General features: G+C 51.7%; 6 protein-coding genes across 6 annotated transcripts; 3 read left to right on the top strand and 3 right to left on the bottom strand.

Annotated features, from left to right (window-relative positions):
- The first annotated feature begins 80 nt into the window (after positions 1 to 80).
- BO86DRAFT_332165 (putative non-repetitive nucleoporin) lies at positions 81 to 5,118 on the top strand. The gene is made up of 5 exons (XM_025668771.1): positions 81 to 607; positions 666 to 3,140; positions 3,198 to 3,286; positions 3,344 to 3,973; positions 4,040 to 5,118. Exons 1-5 carry the CDS (start codon positions 325 to 327, stop codon positions 4,649 to 4,651), a joined length of 4,089 nt encoding a protein of 1,362 aa, XP_025530791.1. The 5' UTR covers positions 81 to 324; the 3' UTR covers positions 4,652 to 5,118.
- Positions 5,119 to 6,707: 1,589 nt separating this feature from the next.
- Positions 6,708 to 7,959, bottom strand: BO86DRAFT_416392 (TauD/TfdA dioxygenase family protein; the record flags this gene model as incomplete). The annotated part of the gene is made up of 3 exons (XM_025674970.1): positions 6,708 to 6,820; positions 6,877 to 7,211; positions 7,283 to 7,959. 3 exons carry the CDS (start codon positions 7,957 to 7,959, stop codon positions 6,708 to 6,710), a joined length of 1,125 nt encoding a protein of 374 aa, XP_025530790.1.
- A 3,881-nt stretch (positions 7,960 to 11,840) lies between these two features.
- BO86DRAFT_386472 (EXPERA domain-containing protein) lies at positions 11,841 to 13,439 on the top strand. Its single transcript, XM_025671337.1, has 5 exons — positions 11,841 to 11,897; positions 11,984 to 12,239; positions 12,483 to 12,677; positions 12,945 to 13,097; positions 13,168 to 13,439. Exons 2-5 carry the CDS (start codon positions 12,146 to 12,148, stop codon positions 13,236 to 13,238), a joined length of 513 nt encoding a protein of 170 aa, XP_025530789.1. The 5' UTR covers positions 11,841 to 11,897; positions 11,984 to 12,145; the 3' UTR covers positions 13,239 to 13,439.
- Positions 13,440 to 14,429: 990 nt separating this feature from the next.
- On the bottom strand, positions 14,430 to 15,529 carry ddiA (putative DNA damage-inducible v-SNARE binding protein Ddi1). The gene is made up of 2 exons (XM_025666823.1): positions 15,300 to 15,529; positions 14,430 to 15,216 (listed from the first exon to the last, which is right to left on the bottom strand). Coding segments are annotated over exons 1-2 (663 nt in total). The 5' UTR covers positions 15,302 to 15,529; the 3' UTR covers positions 14,430 to 14,555.
- A 1,357-nt stretch (positions 15,530 to 16,886) lies between these two features.
- BO86DRAFT_386469 (putative salicylate hydroxylase) lies at positions 16,887 to 19,791 on the bottom strand. Its single transcript, XM_025671336.1, has 6 exons — positions 19,497 to 19,791; positions 19,227 to 19,414; positions 19,049 to 19,174; positions 18,921 to 18,995; positions 18,038 to 18,872; positions 16,887 to 17,983 (listed from the first exon to the last, which is right to left on the bottom strand). Exons 2-6 carry the CDS (start codon positions 19,344 to 19,346, stop codon positions 17,046 to 17,048), a joined length of 2,094 nt encoding a protein of 697 aa, XP_025530787.1. The 5' UTR covers positions 19,347 to 19,414; positions 19,497 to 19,791; the 3' UTR covers positions 16,887 to 17,045.
- BO86DRAFT_407326 (CocE/NonD family hydrolase) lies at positions 19,754 to 21,662 on the top strand (the record flags this gene model as incomplete). Its single annotated transcript, XM_025674257.1, has 2 exons — positions 19,754 to 20,548; positions 20,602 to 21,662. 2 exons carry the CDS (start codon positions 19,754 to 19,756, stop codon positions 21,583 to 21,585), a joined length of 1,779 nt encoding a protein of 592 aa, XP_025530786.1. The 3' UTR covers positions 21,586 to 21,662.
- Positions 21,663 to 21,761: the final 99 nt, after the last annotated feature.

The following is a 21,761-nucleotide window of genomic DNA, read 5'->3' as shown; positions in this document are numbered from 1 at the left end:
CCGTCCGCCCTCCGCCCGGGGTCCGTGCACATTTTTGTTTCTCATCCTGCTCAATCCACAGCTTCATGCCTGTTCTTCGACCCGGTTAAACACACCATCCTCGTGGCGGAACACCACTCCCTGCGTCCCCCATTGGTGTTCCTTCTCTTTCTCTTGCAATATCCCTTTGTATCATCTATCCACGACCTCTGTTGCTTTCTTTGACCGAGTCTTCCTTCGTCGCGTCATTGCGCTGCCATCTCCGAATCTCCCAGCCACCTCTCCGGGGAGAGCGCCATACATAGCCCAAACCGCCTCGTACGGTCGCCGTCTACTGTCGGCATCATGTCATACCCATCTCTACCAACTCTCACCCCTCAGAGGCCACTCCCTGGCGCATACTACCAAACACCAGCACCCAATGCTGGCGCGACGGCGTCGGCATCGAGCCTCCAACAAGCCGCAGCCCCAAACGATCCGCCGTCCCCCATTCAGCTTCCCAACTTCACTGCGGTCCAAACAAAGCCCAAACAGAGCTTAGTGAGCACGGAGCAGCGTGCTGCGCGGACTATCAATGAAACCCTTGCTCAAGAATCTCGTTACCCAGACTTGGACAACTCTCTGTCTCGTAAGTTGACCACTGTGGTCGCACCGCTGGCAGGGACCCGGCTGACCCTCCTGTGCAGAAGGATTCTCGTCCGATTATGATCTCCCCACATCCTCACCATGGGCTCCTTTTCAGAAGGTGAAGATGTACAACATCCCCGACCAGATCTTCGACCAATACAACAGAGCACAAGTATCGACGAACATGGGACTATTTGCCGAGTTGAATCACGCCTGGGTCGCAATCGACAATGCTCTTTATATCTGGGACTACACCCACCCCAACCCGCAGTTGGTTGGATTCGAGGATCAACCAAACAGTATTATCACCGTCAAGCTAGCGAAGCCTCGCCCGAAAGTGTTTCTGCCTAGTATCACGCACTTGCTTGTAATATCTACTACGGCCGATGTCATCTTGCTGGGAATGGGCTGCGAGACAACGCCTGGAGGCGCACGACAAGTAACGCTGTATCAGACTGGCATGTCGGTATCAATTCGAGGCCTGGAGATTGACCAAGTGGCCTCGTCCGATTCGACTGGACGCATCTTTTTCGGCGGTATCTCCGACAATGATGTCTACGAGCTCGTCTATCAGCAAGAGGAGAAGTGGTTCAAGGGTCGCTGCTCAAAGGTCAATCATACTAGCTCTCGTCTCGCTGCCTTGGCTCCCTCGCTGAGCTTTACCCAACAAAATGAACATGTCGCGCAAATGGAGATTGATGACACGAGGAAGCTGCTCTACACCCTCTCGTCGCTGTCCACGATTAGGGTCTTTCATATGAAACCCGACGGAAGTCTAGCTCTTGCGATCACGAAAAAGGGGCAAGACATATACGCCAATATCGGACACATCATCGCGTCCAACGAAACCCTCAACCCCAAAGTTCCCATTGTTTCTATCAGTCCTATTCTTGCAGCGGAAGCGTCCCGATACCATCTGATGGCCACTACTGCGACAGGCTATCGGATCTACCTCAGTGCTACTGGTCCCTACAGTTGGGCATCAGCACCAAATGGCGCAAGTGCTCCCACAAGCATGCAAGCTCATCATGTGAAAACACCTCCCTTGGACACCGCTCCCTCGGCTCAACTGGCAGCCTCGCAAGGTCTTCAAGGACAGGCACGCTATCACCCTACAGTGGCAGCGAGAATTCCTGTTCACACTCTTCAGCCCACTCGGTTTGCCGTACGGTATCCACCCGGCCACTTTTTCTGCTTCACCTCCAAGGACTCGGCCGCATCGGACTCTCTCTTCATTTCCGCCCCTGATTCCGGACGAGTTGCTCGCGCTCAAGAGACTGTCAGTCCCAAGGCTGGCGAGACAGCGGTCTGGGTATCATTGGGTAGCAGAGCGGAAGATGTCGGGGTCTGTTCCCCACCCACCGAGGCTGCCATGGCCTTCAGTGGGTTCGGCAATGAATTGGCTATCCAGTATGACGAACCTGTGGCTGAGATCGCCATTCTTACCAATAACGGTATTCACATCATTCGCAGACGGCGTCTCGTCGATGTGTTCGCCGCATTGGTTCGAATCGGTGGAGAGGGCGATGAAGGATTGGAGGGTATGGTCAAGAATTTTATTCGCATATATGGCCGGAGCGAGACCGTTGCTACGGCTCTGGCGGTCGCTTGCGGTCAAGGAGTGGAGGTGTCTAGTGATTCTAGACTCACCCAAATAAATGATCCACATGTCTTGGAGTTTGCACGCAAGGTCTTGATTGACCACGGGGGCAAGCCTATGATGAACGAAAATGTCGTGGCCGACAGTACCACACCTGCCATCGACACCGTCCTCCCTTCGCCGCGTCATGCGGGCATCGCGCTCTACATCTCGAGATTACTACGCTCTATCTGGAAGAAAGAGATTGCCAAGCTCGAAAAGTCCGAGACGCCGCCCATTGGCACGGAGACCATCGTTTCATCCGTGCCTTCTGCCAAGCTGCAAGCTATTCAGCGCGATCTGACTGCTCTGCAAGAGTTCTTCAAGACTAACAAGAATTTTATTGAAGGGCTGAGCGGCCCGGAGGCTCTGACTCGGGTCTCGACGAAACAGGAAGAGACTGCCCTGCAAGCTGAACATCGCGCACTGCATTCCCTTGTTCAACTAGTATCTCACACCATCGAAGGCATTTCCTTTGTTTCGGTTCTATTTGATGAACGTGTGGATGAAATTGTGGCTACCTTGCCAGCGGAGTCGAAGGAGCGCTTCATGAAACTCACGTATGAGCAGCTGTTCAGTACCACTAAGGGCCACGATATTGCCAAGGAGCTGGTGAAGGGCATTGTAAATCGCAACATTGCAAAGGGATCTAATGTCGAAACGGTAGCCGATGCTCTAAGGCGGCGATGCGGCAGCTTCTGTAGTGCCGAGGATGTCGTGATCTTCAAGGCCCAGGAGATGTTGAAACGAGCCACTGAAGTAGGCTCCAATTCGGAGCTTGGACGCAATTTGCTGAATGAGAGCCTTCACTTGTTTCAGCAGGTATCCGACAATCTGCCAATGGACTACCTGGTCTCTGCAGTCGAAAGCTACATCAAGAATGAGTTCTTCGCAGGTATGATCCCCGTATTCATATTGGAGCACAAGAAACGCCGCTAAAAAAGTACTGCAGGCGCAATTCAACTGGCTTTGAATGTGGCCGCTCGCTCAGACAAGGCCAATCTGGCACTTGCATGGATTGTGGATGGTCGCCCTGCTGGTGTAAGTTTCCCTGTTGATCTTAACCACTTACTCGATGGCTGACATTTCCATCTTAAGGATACTCGCATTGAGTACTTCCAGTATCGAAAGCAATGCTATGATCTCATATTCAGGGTCATCATTGCGGTCGACAGGCATACCGCCAAGGATATCGGTATTGTTGATGGACAGTTGACAGTAATGGCCAAACGCAGGAATGAAGCATATGGAGTGGTTTCCGACTCTCGAGACGAAGTGTTTTTGACTACCCTATATGATTGGTACCTCGAACAGGGTTGGAGTGAGCGACTGCTCCAGAGCGACTCCCCCTTCGTGGTCACCTACCTTGAGCGCAAAGCCGATGATGACATTGAACACGCTGATCTTCTCTGGCGTTATTTTGCGCAGTCCGAACGATTTTTCGAAGCAGCCAAGGTTCAACTCCAGCTTGCGCAGAGCAGCTTCAACATTCCTTTGAGCCGCAGAATCGAGTACCTAGGATGGGCTCGGGCCAACGCATCGATATTCACCCCGGATGTTAGCCGACAGGCTCGTCAAAGACTGGTTCAGGAAACCTCTAATCTGATTGATGTTGCAGATATCCAAGACGATATCTTGCAACGCCTGAAAGACGATCCCCGGGTTGCGCCGGAAGCCAAAGGCCAGGTTTTGAAGGAAGTGGACGGGGCTATCAGGGACATCAGTTATGTAAGTTGTTAACCTCGAAACTTGTCTTTTCCCCGGTCATTTCCCAGATTCGCTAATGCCAATCAGCTCTTCAACAATATCGCCGACCCCGGAAGCTACTACGATATCTGTCTCCAGATCTTCTTCCACGCCGACCACCGCAACGCGGCTGACATCAAGTCCACATGGCAACATCTGCTGCAAGACCTTCACAACCGGGTCTTGGAGCAGGGCGAGCCTCAGCCCTACGAAGCGGTGATCGACAAGGTGCGGAGTCTGGGCGGCCGACTCCGCATGTCAGACTCCATCATGCCCATCCCGATCATCCTGCCCATGCTCGAGCGCTACGCCCTAGAGCACCAGCGTGACGTTGGACCCCCGACTTGGATCGTCGACCTCCTCCTCGACTTGAACGTCGCACACGAGACCATCTTCACCGTCCTCGAGGGCATGTACTACACAGACGAAGCGCCCTTCCAGGGCAACAACCGGAGATACATCGCCAAGGACCTCCTCTACCTCATCCAGCATTGGTACCACGAGACCGTCCGCCCCGGCGGCCGTGTCTTTGGAAGTGACACCGCCGCTAACCGCGTCCTTGAGACCCTCCTCCTCATCCAACAAGGCGGCGGCATCCCGCCGGATCAGTTGCGCGTAGCCAACGAGCTCCGGACCAAGGTCCAGGATATATTACGGTAATATAGTGTGCGTGCGTGCGTGTATGTTTGTTTGTGGATTATAGGATCGGGGCAAGTAGGTAGCATGGTTTCAAATCTTACTCTTTTCTTCAACCTTTTGACTCTGTATTTCTTTTTCATGTCTCCGACCATACGAGAGACAGCGAGCGGATAGAAAAGGAGGGGTGGTGCTGGAGTTTTTCCTTTTATTTCCCATTTGTTTTTGTCTTACTTTTTTTCTTTGCCCCGAACTTCCAATTCTGTGGTTATTACACAGTTAGAAGGGAGTGCAATCAAGCTTCAATACTTTGGACGATCACGCTTTCCGTGCAACATGTACTGCACCCTCCGGTTTAATTCCAGATCTCGGGGTGCTTCCTCATTGATCCTCTCTTCTTGCACATCGGAGGCGCTTTGAAGGACTTGGTTACTTGGACAAATTGGGCCTTCGGGGGGCATTGCCTAATTCATCCCGAGAGTTAGCCGATAGTGGACAGTCACCCAGTGGTGAAGGTGGTGGATGCGGAGCGCAAATAGGCTGCAGTCCTCGTTCTCCATCCTCCATGGGCCGGCCTGCATGCATAACTCAATCGTCACTAACCATTGGTTTCCCATGCCATTCTACAATATGTATATCTCTTCGTATGCGTGATTCAAGGCCGTTCACGACTGTCTTCATCATGCCTCCCCGATGGAACCCTGGCCACTGAAATGTAAAACCCAAGATATCTCACCATCGGACCGTAGCTTGACTTAGGAGTTACTTAGCCGGAAAATCAGCCCGACCACCGGATCCATAGCAAACCAGACAAACCAGACAAACCATCGATGATGCGAAAGGGCATTTATCGCATTGAGTGCTTTGTCTGAGTTTCTGGATCGTGAGTTCTAATCCATTGCAGTCTGTCTCGGATTATGGCCTAGCGGAACGAACAGTCGGGGCTTTCATGAGGTCGAAAAACCGAGTATAGTACATCTTCCTAGGTCTCTGCTTGCCGCTCGCTGGTTTCTGAGATTCTTTGTCTGCTTGTATGGGGAGTCTTGCTGCGCAATTCTCGTTGAGCTTGGTGGGGTTATATAAACAATCGGATGTGGGAGCCGGGGTTTTTTACTCTTCTTCTGTGAGGAAGAGATAGAAGTACTGTACTGTACTACTACTGTACAGACACGATAGGGTAGAGGGAAGGTACTGTACAGTACCCGAGGCTGCAGCAGCTTTCACTACTTTCTTGAGTTGAGATCACCGGCTAGCTATACTGGATCAGAGGATGCGAGGGTACGTCGGGTCCATCCTGCATTGGGCCAAAGTACTTTTCTCGCTATGCTAACCATTCTAAAAACCCCTCCACAATGCCGAGGATTTGCTACTTTGGTGGCTGATAAGCTCATAATTAATCCGGAATCAACCAGACTGAATGCACAATTAACACAGAGTCAATATTTCGATTAAGTACTATTTGCCCAATGTCCATCCCAGATGCAGTGATCAAAGCTAGCAGAAAGGATGTACTAGCTGGAAAAAGAGATGGACAGAAAACAACCAAATGGGAGTCAGCGGTGGGGTCTCCCCAGGAAAACGAATCCTGCCAGTCAGAAAAACCGAATGAACTTTTTTTTACCCCCACACACAAACCCCGCCAGTCTAGATATGCAAACAACAAATGATTAAGCGGTCTATTCAAAGCACATGAGCAAAAAAAAAAGAAAGAAAGAAAGAAAGAAAGAAAGAAAGAAAGACAAAAACAATCGAGGGGCTGAGGTATCAATTTTGAAGGGCCAAATCGAGGATCAAAATAGATATTAGAAGTAATATAAAAAGAAAACAATAACAGGAATAACTCCTTGAAATGAGACCCAGAAGAAAGGGTATAATGATTAGAAATTGGAGTCCGGTGCGGAGAAATGGCGAAGGCGAATCGCAGGGCAAGACGAATTAGGGCGGTTGGTGGAAGGACTCGCCGAAGGTAAGCTATCTCTCACTTCTGATATGACCCGGTCGCGCTAGTGATCTGTCGTCGTTGCGGAAAAGACATGCGTACATCGTGACGAGAGAATGATTGGAGGGGTCTAGAACCACTCTACTCGAACTGGTCGTACACTGGGATGGGCTTCTCGCCCAAGGCACACATGCGGAAGATGTGGCGGAGCTTAGCACCGTTGTCGTCATCGAGGTAGTCGACAATCGCAGAGTCTGATAAGAAAAAGGATTAGTATGCATTGTTAGGCTTAAATCAGGAGAGAACGTACGAGTGGTACTGCGGTTGTCAAAGAGGACAATTGTCCTGGGTTGCCATCGGACTCGGGCCTGGAAGTCGTGTCCGGTGATGATATGTTGCATGAGGAAGTCGAGCAACCACTTCTGCTCAGGCTCCTTTAGGCCCTGAATCTTCGTGATGAACTCCCCATTGACGAAAAGGCATTTCTCGCCTGTTACCGGGTGAACGCGCACCAGCGGGTGGACGGTGTCGACAGCGTCCTTGCGCACCAAACTACCAGTCATGCGAGCGTGGCTGATCATCTTGGCGGAGGAGTGGACTGCCCGCAGCGTATCCAGCCATGAGGTGAAAGTGGGAGAAAGGCGCCTGTGCCATTTCGTGGTTAGCATCTCTCCGTCGCCCTGCAATCTATCCGTGGCAGCCGGGCCATCACTTACTTGTACGCCATATCAGTAGCCGAGAAGACGGTGTCGCCGCCCACCTCGGGACCTTCCAGCAGTCCTAGCATGACATAGCTGGGGGGTTGAATCTCGTAGCTCACATCTTGATGCCAGAGTGTGGTAGTTGTACGCTGCTCTAAGAAGCGTGTGATTTCCTCACGGTTTCCATCACGATGGATAATGTGAAATCCAGGATGGCCGCGCATGGAGCCAGAGACAGGCTGGTAGTTAGGCTTGCCAAAGTGTCGCATAAATGCCTCCTGTTCCTCCGGCCCAGCATCGATCAGATCCTGATCGGGGAAAGCAACCACCTTGCGCTCTGCAATCAGCAGCGCCAATTCATCCTTGGCCGCATCCGAGAGCTGGCTCAACTGGACTCCCTCCAAGATGCTTCCGATGCGCGGCTGAATCTCAGTCACTTTCGTGTTCGGGGTCAGAAGGTTGGGCTTGCTCTTGTCCTTCACGCGCAGGGCAGGATCCTGGTACTCAAATGGAGGAAGTGGGTCAAACCACACCTTGTCCCATGTGGGAAGATACTCAGGGTATCTGGTGCGGAGATGCACATCTTTGGTGACGTCGACGTAAGGAATGTTGATGTCGTAGCTGATGGGCTCTTCTTCCTGATGGGCATTCATGGCCTTCTTGGGCCGCAGGATTGGGGCTGTGGATGGCATTGTGCTGTCTTGGTGATCTTATCCCAGATGTTCTTTGCGCGTAGAGGATGGATGCTTGTAGAATAGCTTGAGGCTGGAAGACTTAATCAAGGAATCGTGTCTGAGGTGAAGAAGACTGAGTAAAAGGTGAAAGAAAAGTTGGAATTGAGGATTGGATCATGGAGGAGAAACAAAGAAGGGCTGATCGAGGGTGGACAAGCAGCAATATATAGATGTCAAGCTGGACATCCGCTCCACCATCTCGCCATGACGATAGAAAAGACTGCGCAATCTTTAAGCGCAATCGAGTGGACGATATGATCACGGTGGCGCTAAATGATCTTGCATCTGCCGGGAGTCGCTTGGCTATTGCCCAGATAGGTAGACTGAATGCTATCCCTTCCATCTTCGGAGCGGAAAGTCGGCGCTGAGAGACACACCAGATTGTCCACGGCGGACAGAGAGAATAGAACCACCCTCAAAGGGCCATGACGACAGGGGTACGGAAATCAATGCTAAACGGGTCTCTACAGGTAGAAACGGCAGCTGATTATAGACTAGGGGGTGAAGGGGGAAGGGATAGAGGGGGGGCGGCGGCACGATTGCGAGCCAGTCAGAGAGAAGGATGAGTCCGAAACGATCCAAAAGGGTGAGAGGAGAGGAGGTCGTGGTAGTGGGATTAGTGAGAATAGTGGGAAAAAAGCATACAAAGACAGAGCAGACAGATAGACAGGTCGAGGAAGTTCGAGTCGGGACAAGGGAGGAAGCAGGCTGGAGCCCGCTCGGAAGCGCGACCGAGAATAGAGGCAGGCGGAGACGCAAGAAGTTGCTGGTAAGGAGAAGCGGTCAAGGGCCCAATAGAGGCAAAGCAAGTGGACTCATAGTCTCAATTTCCCCAGCAAGCATCCGTCCTGCCCGCATCGGATGAGGACTGAGATTATCTCGGACATTGATGATCGACCGCTTCTGACGGTCTTTCGGTCTTTCAGTCTTTCAGTCTGTTGACCTGTTTTTTTTTTCAGCTGGATCCGAGAGAATGGCTCCCACTATCCGTAAATAGTTAGTTTAGAACTATCCCAAACCCTTCTTTCAATTGACCCCGGTCTCTGTCTTCGATGGTTTCACCGCTCTCCCTCAGTCCGGCCAGTCTAGATGATCGATAAGAAGTCAAAAAAGACGAAAAAAACATTCGTTTAATAATCTGTACAAAGACATGAGAGTGGAACCCTGCAGCAGGCACGTTGGGTCAATATCGCTAACTTTGGTGGTGGTGTCGTCTGCTTCTCGTAGGGTCACGGAACGGCACTAGAGCCCGCGGAATCTATCCTGTGCAGTAGGTGGATGCGCGATGCGCCGCCGCCGTAGCTTCTGGTAGCTTTGACTATCGTGCTTTCCTCAATCCTTGCATACCTGGGCAGCAGCCTGTTAATCTTCCGGCTTCCAGGCCTGCGGATGCTTTGTCCTACGAGAATTTAGGGGCGTACTGCATCGAGGTCATTTCTTTTCCTCAATAATCCTGGAATTCTGCAGCGTCAAGGCTCTTCGTTGGTTGGTGGATGTAATAATCTGTCTTATCCATAGGCCACCGACATGATAGCCCGTACGACGTTGAGCCTGAAATTGGGACTTGCGTGCTTGCAATCTAAGCTCCCTGTTGTGTGGCACTTGTTCGAGGGCGTTTCTGACTGATCCCGAGCCCTGATTGAATCAATGAATACAAGTTGACGTTGCTGGTTCCGATATAGTCGGTATCAAACTCATAGTGAACGGAGACGATCAACAGTATATCGTTATATCATTGTCAAGGAGTCCAACTTCGATGACCGTACATACGTCGTTTGAAGAAGATCATGCTGGAGACGTTCTAGCTCCCAATTGCCATCCAGACGCGGTGTAAACGCTTGTGGTACATGGATTCTTGATCTTCGCCGATTGCCATACTTGCATCCAAATCATACCGGTAGTCATTGTAGAATTTAGGGTACCAAACAAATTGGATCAAGGCGCAACGGTGGGCCAGGCCGATCCGCTTTTGCTAGCCCCCCCTGTGACGTTTGTTTCCATTCGGGAATGCGGACCAATGTCCGGGGCTCCATCAAAGTTGTCTCCACTCAGCCACGTTAAGGTGTCTACTCGTCGGTGACGATGGATCGCCGAAGGTAGCTCTCTAGAACATTTCCCAGACGGTATCGAAGGCCCACAGAAGCCTCGAAGAAAGGGCGGAGGGGCATCGGCCTGATTATGTGCGATCATGCCCACCGACGCGGTTCAGATTGCATAGTGTCCACTTTGAGCCACCGTCAACCTAGAAATTCCAGAGCCTGGAGGCGTCGAATTGCCATCGTGACCAAAGCCATCGGAAACAGCTGTGCATGCGGCATGCTGTCCCAATTCTCTGTCAATTTGGTTGCATTGAACTCTTCTACTTCCTGCATCGGTTAGTCCACGCTCGAGGCATGACCAAGTCGGTTTCCGGACATGATCCGTGGCCGTCTGCTTCAGATCGCGTCGCGGTTTGCTCTTCACGATCTTCCTCTTACGCAATAGACAACGACAATTGCAGCTGCTCCAGAGAATCTTGAGAGTAATCCTAAATCTGATGCCAGTGGATACTGAGTAGTAGATATTGAATGCTTGCGACAAATAGTGCTGTGCTCCTAATCCTGATCTGCATGCTGGGCCGTCCTGTGACCACGGACGGTCAAATCCTCGCCCCGGGTTACTAGGTTAAGGGTTATACTAGCTTCCAGGGTGGAATACAAGGTATCCATGACCAGCAGCGGTACCGTCCCGGGAACCGGGGACTAGCAGGCCAATAATCCCCACGGAGCACTGGAACTGCAACAATGGACTGCTGACGGCTGGTGGCACAAAGTGTGGCGCTATGCGGCAATCTTCCCGTCGTCCGTTGCCAACTTGCCAATGAGTTCATGGGGCCTAGGAGATAAATCGAGCCTGTCTCATATTCTGGAAGCATGACCCGCCCCATCGAGGATCGATGTCAAAGTCGATTTCCTGGATCGAGTTACCGGGGGTTGCAGAAATTGTACACAAATTCTGTTATTCAGAGGCATAGCAGATCCGGCTTCCTCTGGCGGATACCGACTGTCTATCCTTGCAGTACTTTTGTCGCCTCACCATAGGGAGTGAGGCCAATTTCCGGTCCAAGAATAGCCCAGAGGGGCAGAAGATCGGCTCAGAGGGGGCTGTTGCCACAGATCGAAAGTCCCGTTGGGACTTTTGCATCATCAGGCTTTACTGGTGGGAGGGGGGAATGTGGGTGTAAAAGGACGAGTTTCAAGGGGGGGGGATCACAAGTTGCGGTGAGGAGACACACACAAACACACGTCCAGTTATCGGGCCGCCCAAGAATGAGAGATCACTTTCAGGATAGGTAGACGGGTTCATCCCCTGATGATGGGACCACCCATCGTGGACGGATCATGAGGTGTCTCATAAGGCGATAAGATTCTTAGACAGGATGAGATTTGCTGCAAGGTCGATTGATGGAGAGCCGAATCGAACTAGTCCATCATCGGTGTCCACAAACTGTTGGGCCATCGTTCTTCCAACCATTTACTGGGGCGACACACTAAGTGAAATTAAGTAGAGCCCTGAGGGTCCAAGCAGACAGCTTGATTGACAGGCTATCGTAGTCTCACGCAAGCTAAGCTTAAGCTATGTTTAGGCAGGTACTCCGTAGGTAAAAGGGAATCCGAGGTGCGTGCAGAGAGGTGTGAAAAAGCAAACATCCTTCTTGATCGTGCGTACCTGTCGAGTGTCTGTCTTTCCCAGTCGATCGGGTCAGGCGAACGGCGGGGGGAGCTTTTTTTTGCCCTCTCTCTCTTTATCTTTCACCCCCTTTGATTTTCTCAAAAGAGAATAAGAAAGGTGCTTTTGCTGTGGGGACTTTCTGGAGAAATTGGTCGAGTTCTCGAAGTCAAAAGAACTCGAGTCAGGTGAGATGTACATTTTGGTTTGTTTGCTTGTCCCGTTTTGGCAGCTGCACAAGGGGGCGGGGATCACCTGACTAAGGACGGTGCAGCACACATCAATTTTCCACAAGCAAACTTGAATTGTGTGTATGTGTTGACATACCTCACTATTATTTGCTTTCGCCTTGTTTATTATCGATTTTCCCACCTCCAAAAGTTCTCGAGCAATCACACAGGGCCGTGAACGTATTCGCAGCTCGCAAACTAGAACCATGGCTATTGCCACTTCTCCCGTATCCTTGTGGAGCCGGAAACGCGATCTCGTCTACTTCGCATTCTTCGCCATCCATGTCCCCATCATCTTCTGTAAGTCAATCAGAGTCGGTCGGGAGTTGTCCCCCAAACTACCGAGACACTTTCATTCCCCCTCCAATCCCTACCCTGGTGCAATGCAGAAAGACTGTTATTCTGTACTACTCTGCTGCTTCCCATCCCCACCCACCGCCCCCCAGCACAGATCAGATGTAGATGAGACATAGAGAGCAAGAGCGGGAGAGAAGGGCAACAACAAACTGACAGCATGATGCACACGCAAACAAACACGATCAGTGGTCGATGCCGCTCCTATCCTGCCGTCGTTCCTCCAGTCAGATCTCAGCGTGACGCTCCGCGAGTTCTACATCGAAACCTACCATGACAAGTTCTTCGAGGAGACCCCAACCACTTGGTTTACCTTCTTTCTGTTGATGGAGCTATTCTACCATGTTCCGCTCAGTGTCTGGGCTCTGCGTGGCCTGAAAAAAGGTATGTTCACACAGTACTCCGTATACTCCATAGAATCCAGGTCATCGGGTTGCAGTGGGTGGATCATTTTCCTTTCTTTCTTCTGGGGAGGTCCATGATCTACGCCTACGCCTCCACTCTCTTTCCTCCCTCCCGGGAAATCCCCCCTCTCCCTAAACGTCCCCTTACATCACAGCCCTGTCTCCATCCGTTTTCTTTTTCTTTCTTTCTTTCTTTTTTTTTTTTTGAACTATTTTTCTCCCACTGGGTGCTTGCTTACCATGACAGATGATCCTCTTGTTCCCGTCCATTTGCTCGTTTTCGGAGTGCAATCGTTTCTCACCTCTGCCATCTGTCTGGTGGAGGTCTGGAGCTGGACGGACCGTACGCTCGACCAGAAGCAGAATATTACCATGCTCTATGGTCCTTATGTTGCTCTCGGTAAGGCTGATCTAAATTTAGGGCTTAATTACAGTACCACTTGGCAGAGGCTGACTTATGGTGTTTTTAGGCGCATTCATGGCAGTCGACATGTTTTGTAGACTTCGCGAGCGACTTGTGCTCAAGCCCAAGTTGGAGTAGACGGCTAAGTATCTCGGAATTTAGTCTGGTTACTTTCGTTGGATCTGCGACGGCTTCATGCCCCAGGTAGCGGAAAGGTTGGAAGACGGGGGTGGCCACGAATTGAGAAGCAAATCTTGGTTACCACATACGCAAATAGATCACTAGAGTTGCTCGGATAGAGACGCGCAAAGATACTGACTTGCCTTATCATAGCTCCCGGCTGTTAGATTGTGGCATATTTGCTCGCTGCTGTACAGGTTTTGGATGCTTCCCGAGTGACAGCAAAACCCGCCACATCGACTCTATGTGAGAAAATTGCATAATAAGGATGAGAGACAGGGCGCCTGCAGTGTGGTTTGGCCAAGAAAGACGAACGTTGCAATCGCGAGAAAGCACTCCCCGAGAGATATAAAATGGTGACTGGTGTCTAGCCCACCTCGTAGCGACCTCCATCGTAGCAAGAGCTGAGAGTCACAGGGACAAAATGCGAGCAACATGAGGAGACCATTTGTCACTATGACAGAAAGAAAAATCGCATCTCACAGTGCACATTCGGCTCGGCGATGATAGATCAAATTGAGCGGTAACAAAGGGAATGGCCAGGCCTCGCCCGGTTATGTCAAGAAAATCTACGTCAGGTCGTGACATCACACATTAAATCAGGAATCCAATGGCCTCGTCCAGGTTCCCGTTGGCGGCATCTAATGCACGCATCGCCTCTTCCCGTGTAAAGCCCAGCTCTGTGATTTTTCCAATGGAAACTTGTGGCCAGCGCGATGTTGGTGGGGCTGGGCGGGTAGGAGGCGCGGAAGAATTACCAGATCCTTGACTGCTGCCACCGGCCTGATGCGTGACCGCTCCCGTTCGGGCGCCGACTTCGGCGCCATCGGGTCCTTTGATGACGGGCTCGTCCTCGAATTCATCCAGAAGGTGCCTGGGAATATCCGCCTCACCAAGGAAGGGGACTGCCTGGCCCTGGATCACCAGAGCACCCCGCTGGAGATCAATGCAGGCTTGATGCCGTTTCAGCATGTCCAAGCCCAAGAGCAAATCAATATGCTTCCCTTCCATGACAGTAAATGAACACGGCAGGAACATGCTGCCAATCTTTATTTGTGCCGAGTGCACCCGACCAAGAATGGTTGCTGTTCCCACGCCCTTCGCAATGCCGCCGTACCGCCGATCAACGAGTCTCATAATGTTGCACGCGGTCGCACATTCTGGCGACATGATGGTGACCTGTGCACCGGAGTCGACAAAAGCGTTGAGTTTGTGGCCGTTGACCTCGACAGGGATATATAGCATGGTTACGCGACCGAATGCTGTGCTGTATGTTTAATGACTAGCTCCGAAAATTATGAAGACTTGCAGGTCCGACTTACACTCCGGATGATGCTCCATTGCATTATGGAGGTTTTCCGTCACAGCATTCTGGCGAATGATCTCTTCAATCTGCTTCTGATTTTCGGGGTTGAAAGGATCGGCATTCAACATGGCAATCCGCGCTTCCTTCTCCGCCTCCATTTGAGCTTCACGGGTTTGTTGTCGGGTGAGGACCTCGCGGAACCGCTGCGCATCATTGGCAGCATCCGCCAACTCCGGGTTCTGTCTTCGGACGGCTTCCCGCACACGAGGGTCACCCAAAATATGTAGGCGAATTGTCTCGGGATCTGGGGTCATAGCCTGACGTCGCTGCAAATTTTGTTGGGCGGCAGCAGAGCTGGATCCTCCTATGCTCCGGGTGGGCGCGGGGGGTGCTCGCAGCGTCACATGGACACCGAGCATATCCCCTTCACCTATGCCGACTTGCTCAAGCGTACAGGAGTCATCACCGAGCAGTTGATTGTTATATATGAGTCGCTGGGCGTTGGGTGGTATCGAGGTTTCACTTTCAACAATAGCTTTCAGGAGCTCGACGGTCATATCCGCCCCGACTTCGAGGGAGATAATATCGGCATCGGCCTGATCCGGGCGAATAACGCTTACCGTGATGCGCCTAAAGATAGTTGGGATCATCGTTAGCTTGAACATATTTTCCTGGAAGTGATTTCTCCGAGCGTATGCCTTTTCGCGACGTACATGATGCTGTGCAGCGGTAGATGCGGGGAAGCTCTCCCAAAGCCGGGAAGAGTAAGCTGTATTGAGGAAAGAAGAATGTGGGATTGAAGCCGTTTCAAAAGGACAGCAAATGAGTACTTTTAAAAAGCTGAGAATCGAACGGAGCTGTTTGCCTTTCCCAAGTGTGGTTGATTTCTAATGGAAGTGCGTAGAGACCCAGGGAAAGGTAATCGGGGGACGAGCACGCGAGGAAAGGTGGTGTTGTAGAGAAGAGGAGTAAGACGCGGGCGGGAGGATAAGACCGAAGTGGAAAGGGAGGATAAGGTCGGTAAGATGCAGAGGTCTAACGGTGCTCAGGTAAGGTAAAACCTGAGAGAATAAGAATGAATAAAAGATATAGATTTTTAGAAACAATAGCAGGAAGTACTGTACTGTGTAGGTGCAGTGAGAGTGAATGAGTGAGTGATAAGGAAGGCGGGATGGGCAGGTTACGGTTCCTGGTGAGGTGCAGAATCAATGGAGGTCCGGCATCCGGCCTGATTCGGCAGGCAGCAAGTCATGCGTCATCCGCCCACCCAGGCCTGGCCTGCGACCGTCGGTTCCAAACATGCAATCTCAAAACAACTCTAACCCATTCTACATCAGGCTATTGAATGCTGACTCTTGAGCTCTTCTTTACCCTTTCTATGGAGAGCATGTATCTCACCTCCATTCCTTCTCAAACCAAAGAGTACCAATGAAGGAGACAATTATAGCCATGTTTGCTGTCGTTCTAGACCATTCTAGACCCAGAATGATCATCGACAACGAGAGAAGTATATATTTACCTTACCTGACATGTCTGTCATCGTGTAGCTGCTGACCACCACTGACTATAGCTCATCTCCTTCGTACTAGTACCTAGTCACTAAGATGGCGAAATTAGTGTCAGGTCACATGAATGAACCCTCCTGTCATCAATCCTGGCCGACAGCCTGATCCCTCCACGGAGCCTTTGGGTTTTCGATTAATCATGAGCCCGAAATTAACTACTGTAGCGACCGTTAGCGATCAATGCCTATGGCATTTGAGCTAATCAAACCATACATCTCTGAGTTTCCAAGTCGGATCCTTCTCTCCTCTCTCGAAGGCTATCAATGCAATCGCTGCTCGGAAATATGTCATTGAACAGCCATGAAACATTTCATTGCACTACTATCTGGGGTAGGCCTATCGCTGTGTTTATACCTCAACCTCGAACGTGCTTGCGGTCTTTCTACCCCATCCCAGTTTCTGGATCGACACGATCCGAATATATAAATACCCAAAGAACCATTACAGACCGCTTCAGCTCACTTCAAGGTGCTGCTCCGTAAGAAGAGCTTATCATAGGCCTCGTGGCTGGTTTCACTGCACAGGAGACTGCCAAAGATCAAGCATAATGAATTGAAGATGAGCTGTGCGAGGTGTACTGAACAGTTACCACCTTGCAGTTATTACACCGTTTGCCTCTTTAGTGATGCTGCAGGCTAGTTTGTGCTCAGGACTCCAGTCAAGTAACTGTCTTAACATCTGGATTTGATGGTCTAAACGCAACGCCGGCAATCGCGGATATTGCTACTTCACTTCCTACCCTATGGCTCGAGGCCTACCCCGCTATGCGGGGGCAGAACATGCCGAAAATGCGGCTATGCTTCAATGTTCCATCCGTGGCTCGACAAACAGGCATAAGTACAGAAGTATGTCAATAGAAGTGAATACTGCGTGACATTGCGATCCAAGTAGTACTTATTCCAAACGCTTTGCCACTGATACATCTGGCACTCCCTCACCTTCCACAATCTTTGCACCAACAACTTCGTCTACTGGAATCTCGGCCAAACGAGAAATGATGTGATGCAATGTGGGTAGTTGTGTCCAGTTGAGACCATCGATCTCAAACCTTGCGTTCTTGGTAGTTCGCAGCCGGGTGATCTTGGAGGGAACCACCTTAGCCTCCTCCGCATGTGGCACAATGACAGGGTACTCTGCTTCAGGCACCCCTTTGTTCTCATGGCCGACCTTAGGGAAGTAGCGGTGCACTAAGATCCCCACGCTGGACGGATTAGGATTCGTGTTCATCTCTGGTTCCTGATCCTCGAGATTTTCCAAGTGGAAATGACCCCAAACGGCGCCTTGCCAACTGGTTGTCAAATGGTGCGAGTTGCTGCGGTCGTGGGCATCAATTGCTGTATAGAGCTTGGGCATGCCAAGCTCCTCACGACCGCTGACGATAGGATCAGTCAGACTCTCAAAAAGAATCGGCAAATAGGTGCCCTCAACCGTTTCACCATTCTTCTTCTTATACTGCACTCCCTCGATGTACAGGCCGATGTGGCGGTAACCGCCTCCGCCCAGCCAGTCCATGCGGTGGAGTTTTGTCTGGGAGAAGCTTGCGTAGGCTACTGTACCCTGGTTCACAAATGACCAAGAGTCATTGGGAAGGAGGTTCTGGAGGCAGGTTCGACTGGTTTTAAATCGGATGGAGACTGTCTCAAAAGTGGCTTTGAGCGATTTCTGGACACGATCTCGACCGTACCAGTCCTGTCTGGGACCAGGCATAGGCCCGAACACTATTGGCTGACGCCAGTACTTGGGCGACCCTTGACTCCAGAGGTGCTTTCGGAGGAGGTTGGTCGAATGATCGTATTCGTCATGCCCGTAAATATAGTCTTCCATTCTACGGACTAAGTGAGGTCAGTAACCTTGGGCGGCGGAATGTAGAAAAGGGGGGAACTGACTTTCGTCGACGGGCTGGGGGCCATCAGAGTCTCGAGTCATCTGTTGAATCGTGGTAGCTCGTGTGTATCGAGCTTCCTCGTACAGCTTCAACCTTTCTGGGACTTCTGCTGGGTCGAGGTCCTTCGAGAGCATCACACCAAGAGACACGCCGTCTTCAATGGCCATAGCACCGCCAGAAGCGCGGTATGGCAAAAACGGATGAACGGCGTCTCCCAGCACTGCCAGGCGACCATTGACCCACGTGGGCGGTTTTTGCATGTCGAAAAGGGGCCATACTTTAAGTGTCTGGGGATCAGCCTTGGACAAGATCTTGACCACCTCTGGCTTGAAGTCTTTGTAAACTTCCAAAAGAGCATCTTTGCTGGCCTCCTGATCCCAGTCTGCGCCGGTGTTCACCTTACTAAGTGTGTCAGGGTGGATGCAGACGAAGTTCAGGATCTCATTGTTGGCACATGGATAGATGACCACACGCTTGTCATGTGAATCCCACATGCTACAGATGCTGGGGACATCGGCCAGGGATTTTGTCTCGGGGTCTTCCTGGGCGACCTTGCGTGACAAGAGAAAGCGGAAGGCGTTCTTGCCAGAACTGAAGGGCTCTATCTCTTTGGTGCCTGGCAGCTTCGTTCTCGCAAGTGAGTGTACACCATCTGCCCCAATCACGACATCGCCATGGAAGACTTGGCCGTTTTCGAGAGTAACTGTGGCAGTTTCTGGATCAATGTCGACAACTTTGCTGGCAGTATGCAGCTCGGCAGGAATGCCAGGACCAGATCCCTGAGCGACATTCTTCAAGCCTTCATGGAGATGGGCCCGATGCACAAGAGACCATTTCTATAGATGTTAGACTGTAACGAACATGAGAGCAATGGGTTTCCTTACAGTTCGCCACCTATCTGCCCGTGCTTTGTGATCCACAATTGCCAGCGTCTTGCCGGCGGGATTATAGATGTGCAGCTTGGTAAAGGTAAGCTCCCAGTAACGAAGTAAAAATATCCCACGGGACAAACCTGGTCTACTTCCACGGCTCCAAACTTGGCTGCATCAATTCCCAGACCTAGCAGCGCAGAATTAGCGTTAGGTGTGAGATGAATAGCAGCTCCAATCTCGTTTGCGAATCGAGAGCGCTCGAAAAGCTGCATGGAAGCGATTAGCTTGAGTCTGATATGAGGGTAAAAACATACACACCTGAACGCGATGGCCCTGCTTGCGTAGTGCAATAGCAGCAGCCAAGCCACCGATACCAGCACCAGCAATAAGAATGTTCAGGCCTCCTTGCGAGGCGGCTTTGGGATCGATGCTGCCCATGATGCCCGTTTTGCGTTGGTAAAAGAAGTTGTCAAATGCGGGGGATATAGGTCGTCCGTCTGACAACCCTGCTCCCTTTATTATAAGCCCGCAACTGACATGCTGAGAACAATGCTGGTCACTCCCTTGCGTGGAGAGTGTCATTCATACCTTACTTGGACAATTGCCCACCTTTCGGGTTGGTTTAGTTGCCCCTCCGAGCAGGTTCGGCTCACCATTTCGGCCCCACGTTCGGAGTGTGCATGAGCAAGAGCTCAGAGAACAGACCGCGACCTACCATTAGCAACCTGTGGACTGGAGTCTCTGAGTATTTATCCCTCATGACACCAAGCTCACTACTTATCACCTTCTCTGTTTTATCACGAAACAATTGCTGCATCACAAGGCCTTTGCAACGTGAAGACAACATGCCGAACCCTATCCGTGAAGACCTCACCACGGTGGACGATACCTCTTTCCCCTACGTCTTCGAGCAAAATGTCACAATTCCCCTGAAAGATCAATCTGGTCTTGTGCGCTGCAATGTTTATCGCCCCAAAGAATTGGAGAAGGCGCCTGTGCTCGTGACCTACGGCCCCTACGGAAAGGATATTCCCTATGCAGACTTCCACCCCCAGTCGTTCAGTGAAGTCAATCCCGAACATCGCTCGGAGCACTCAGCATGGGAGACACCGGATCCCCTTTTCTGGACCAAGCATGGATACGCGGTGGTTCGAGCGGACGAGCGCGGAACCGGCCAGTCGCGTGGCAAGCTGGACACCATGTCTCGCGAGACCAGCGAGGCATTCTTCGATGTGGTGGAGTGGGCGGCCGAGCAACCCTGGTCTACGGGAAAAGTCGGCTTGCTGGGTATTAGCTACTATGCTGGAAGTCAATGGCGCGTCAGCGCCCGCCAGCCCAAGGGCTTGAGTTGCATTGTTCCCTGGGAGGGTATGTCCGACTACTACCGCGACCGTTGTCGCCACGGCGGAATCCTTTCCAACAAGTTCATCAAGTTCTGGTGGGATCGCCAGGTTGTATCGAATCAATACGGACGCCCCGGTCGAGCAGCACGCAATTGGGGCCCCGATACCATCGAAGGTGATCTCCCCGAGGAGGAGCTGGAGGCCAACCGTCAAGACCAGACGATCGACAATGTCAACAACCATTTCCGGGATGATGTATACTATGCTAGCAAGGAGTATACCATGACCGATATTCAGGTTTGTGTGGGTTGACTGCAGAATCTGGAGTCCAGCTGACAGTCTGTGAACAGGTGCCTCTTCTCTCGGTCGCCAATTGGGGTGGTATCCTCCTGCACCTTCGCGGCAACGTCGAGGGGTACACTCAAGCCGGCAGCGAACTCAAGTACCTGCGCTTCATCACGGGCCGTCACGACCTGCCTTTCTACTACAAGGAGGAAGTGGAGGTGCAGCGGAGTTTTCTGGATGCTTTTCTGAAGGGCGAAGATCGCGCGGGTTGGGCGGACGGCACTGCTCCCAAGGTTGACATGGTCCTCCGCAAGGGCGATGTTGGTTTCAACAACGCCGAAGCCGAGAAGCAGTACCCACGCCGACAGGAGACTGAGTGGCCTATCGCCCGCACCCAGTATACCCGTTACTACCTAACTTCGAAGCAGGAGCTGGTGACGGAAGCCCCCAAGGAGCGACCGGCCAAGATCACGTACCGTGCTCTGGGCAACCTCGACGAGCCACAGCTAGTGCAGTTCACGACGGCACCATTCGAGCAGGAAACGGAAATCACCGGCCACATCGTGGCCCACCTGAACGTATCGATGAGCCCGGAGCCCGGGCGTCCGACGCCCAGAGATATCGACCTGTTCCTGACACTGCGTCATATCTCCCCGGAGGGCAAGGAGGTCTTCTACACCGGCACAGCAGGGGATCCGGTCCCTCTCTGCAAAGGCTGGCAGCGAGTCAGTCTGCGCAAGGTCAACGCGGAGCACCCGCGCAACCGGCCCTGGCTGCCCCACCGCGACTATTATTCCACCGATGTGCTGCCGGTGGTCCCGGGCGAGGTGTACGCGGTGGATGTGGAGGTGTGGCCGACCAACGTGGTGGTGGAGAAGGGAGGGAAGATTGTTTTTGAGGTGTCTTCGGGAGATACTCAGGGGTCTGGCCTGTTCCAGCATAATTCCCCTGTCGACCGGTCGGAGGAGAAGTTCCAGGGATTCAACCACATCAACTTCGGGCATGGGGACAACTACGTGACTTTGCCGATTATTCCTCCGAGAGAGTAGATTGCCAGTTTAGAAACACATAGACTTGAGGTGGGGTTGCACGTCAACCTGCCAAACAATTGAATTGATTGCTCACACACGCTTTCCCCTCACCCGATGTGGTCCCGAAACGCACCCGAGAGCGTTCCCCGCAGTGTGGCCGGTAACTATACTGATATACTCAGTATGGTATGTTA

The sequence above is a fragment of the Aspergillus japonicus genome, assembly GCF_003184785.1.
Source record: "Aspergillus japonicus CBS 114.51 unplaced genomic scaffold BO86scaffold_7, whole genome shotgun sequence".
NCBI classification, from domain to species: Eukaryota; Fungi; Ascomycota; class Eurotiomycetes; order Eurotiales; family Aspergillaceae; genus Aspergillus; species Aspergillus japonicus.
The sequence above is the reverse complement of the archived record's forward strand: the minus strand, read 5'-3'. Positions and strand labels throughout refer to the sequence as shown.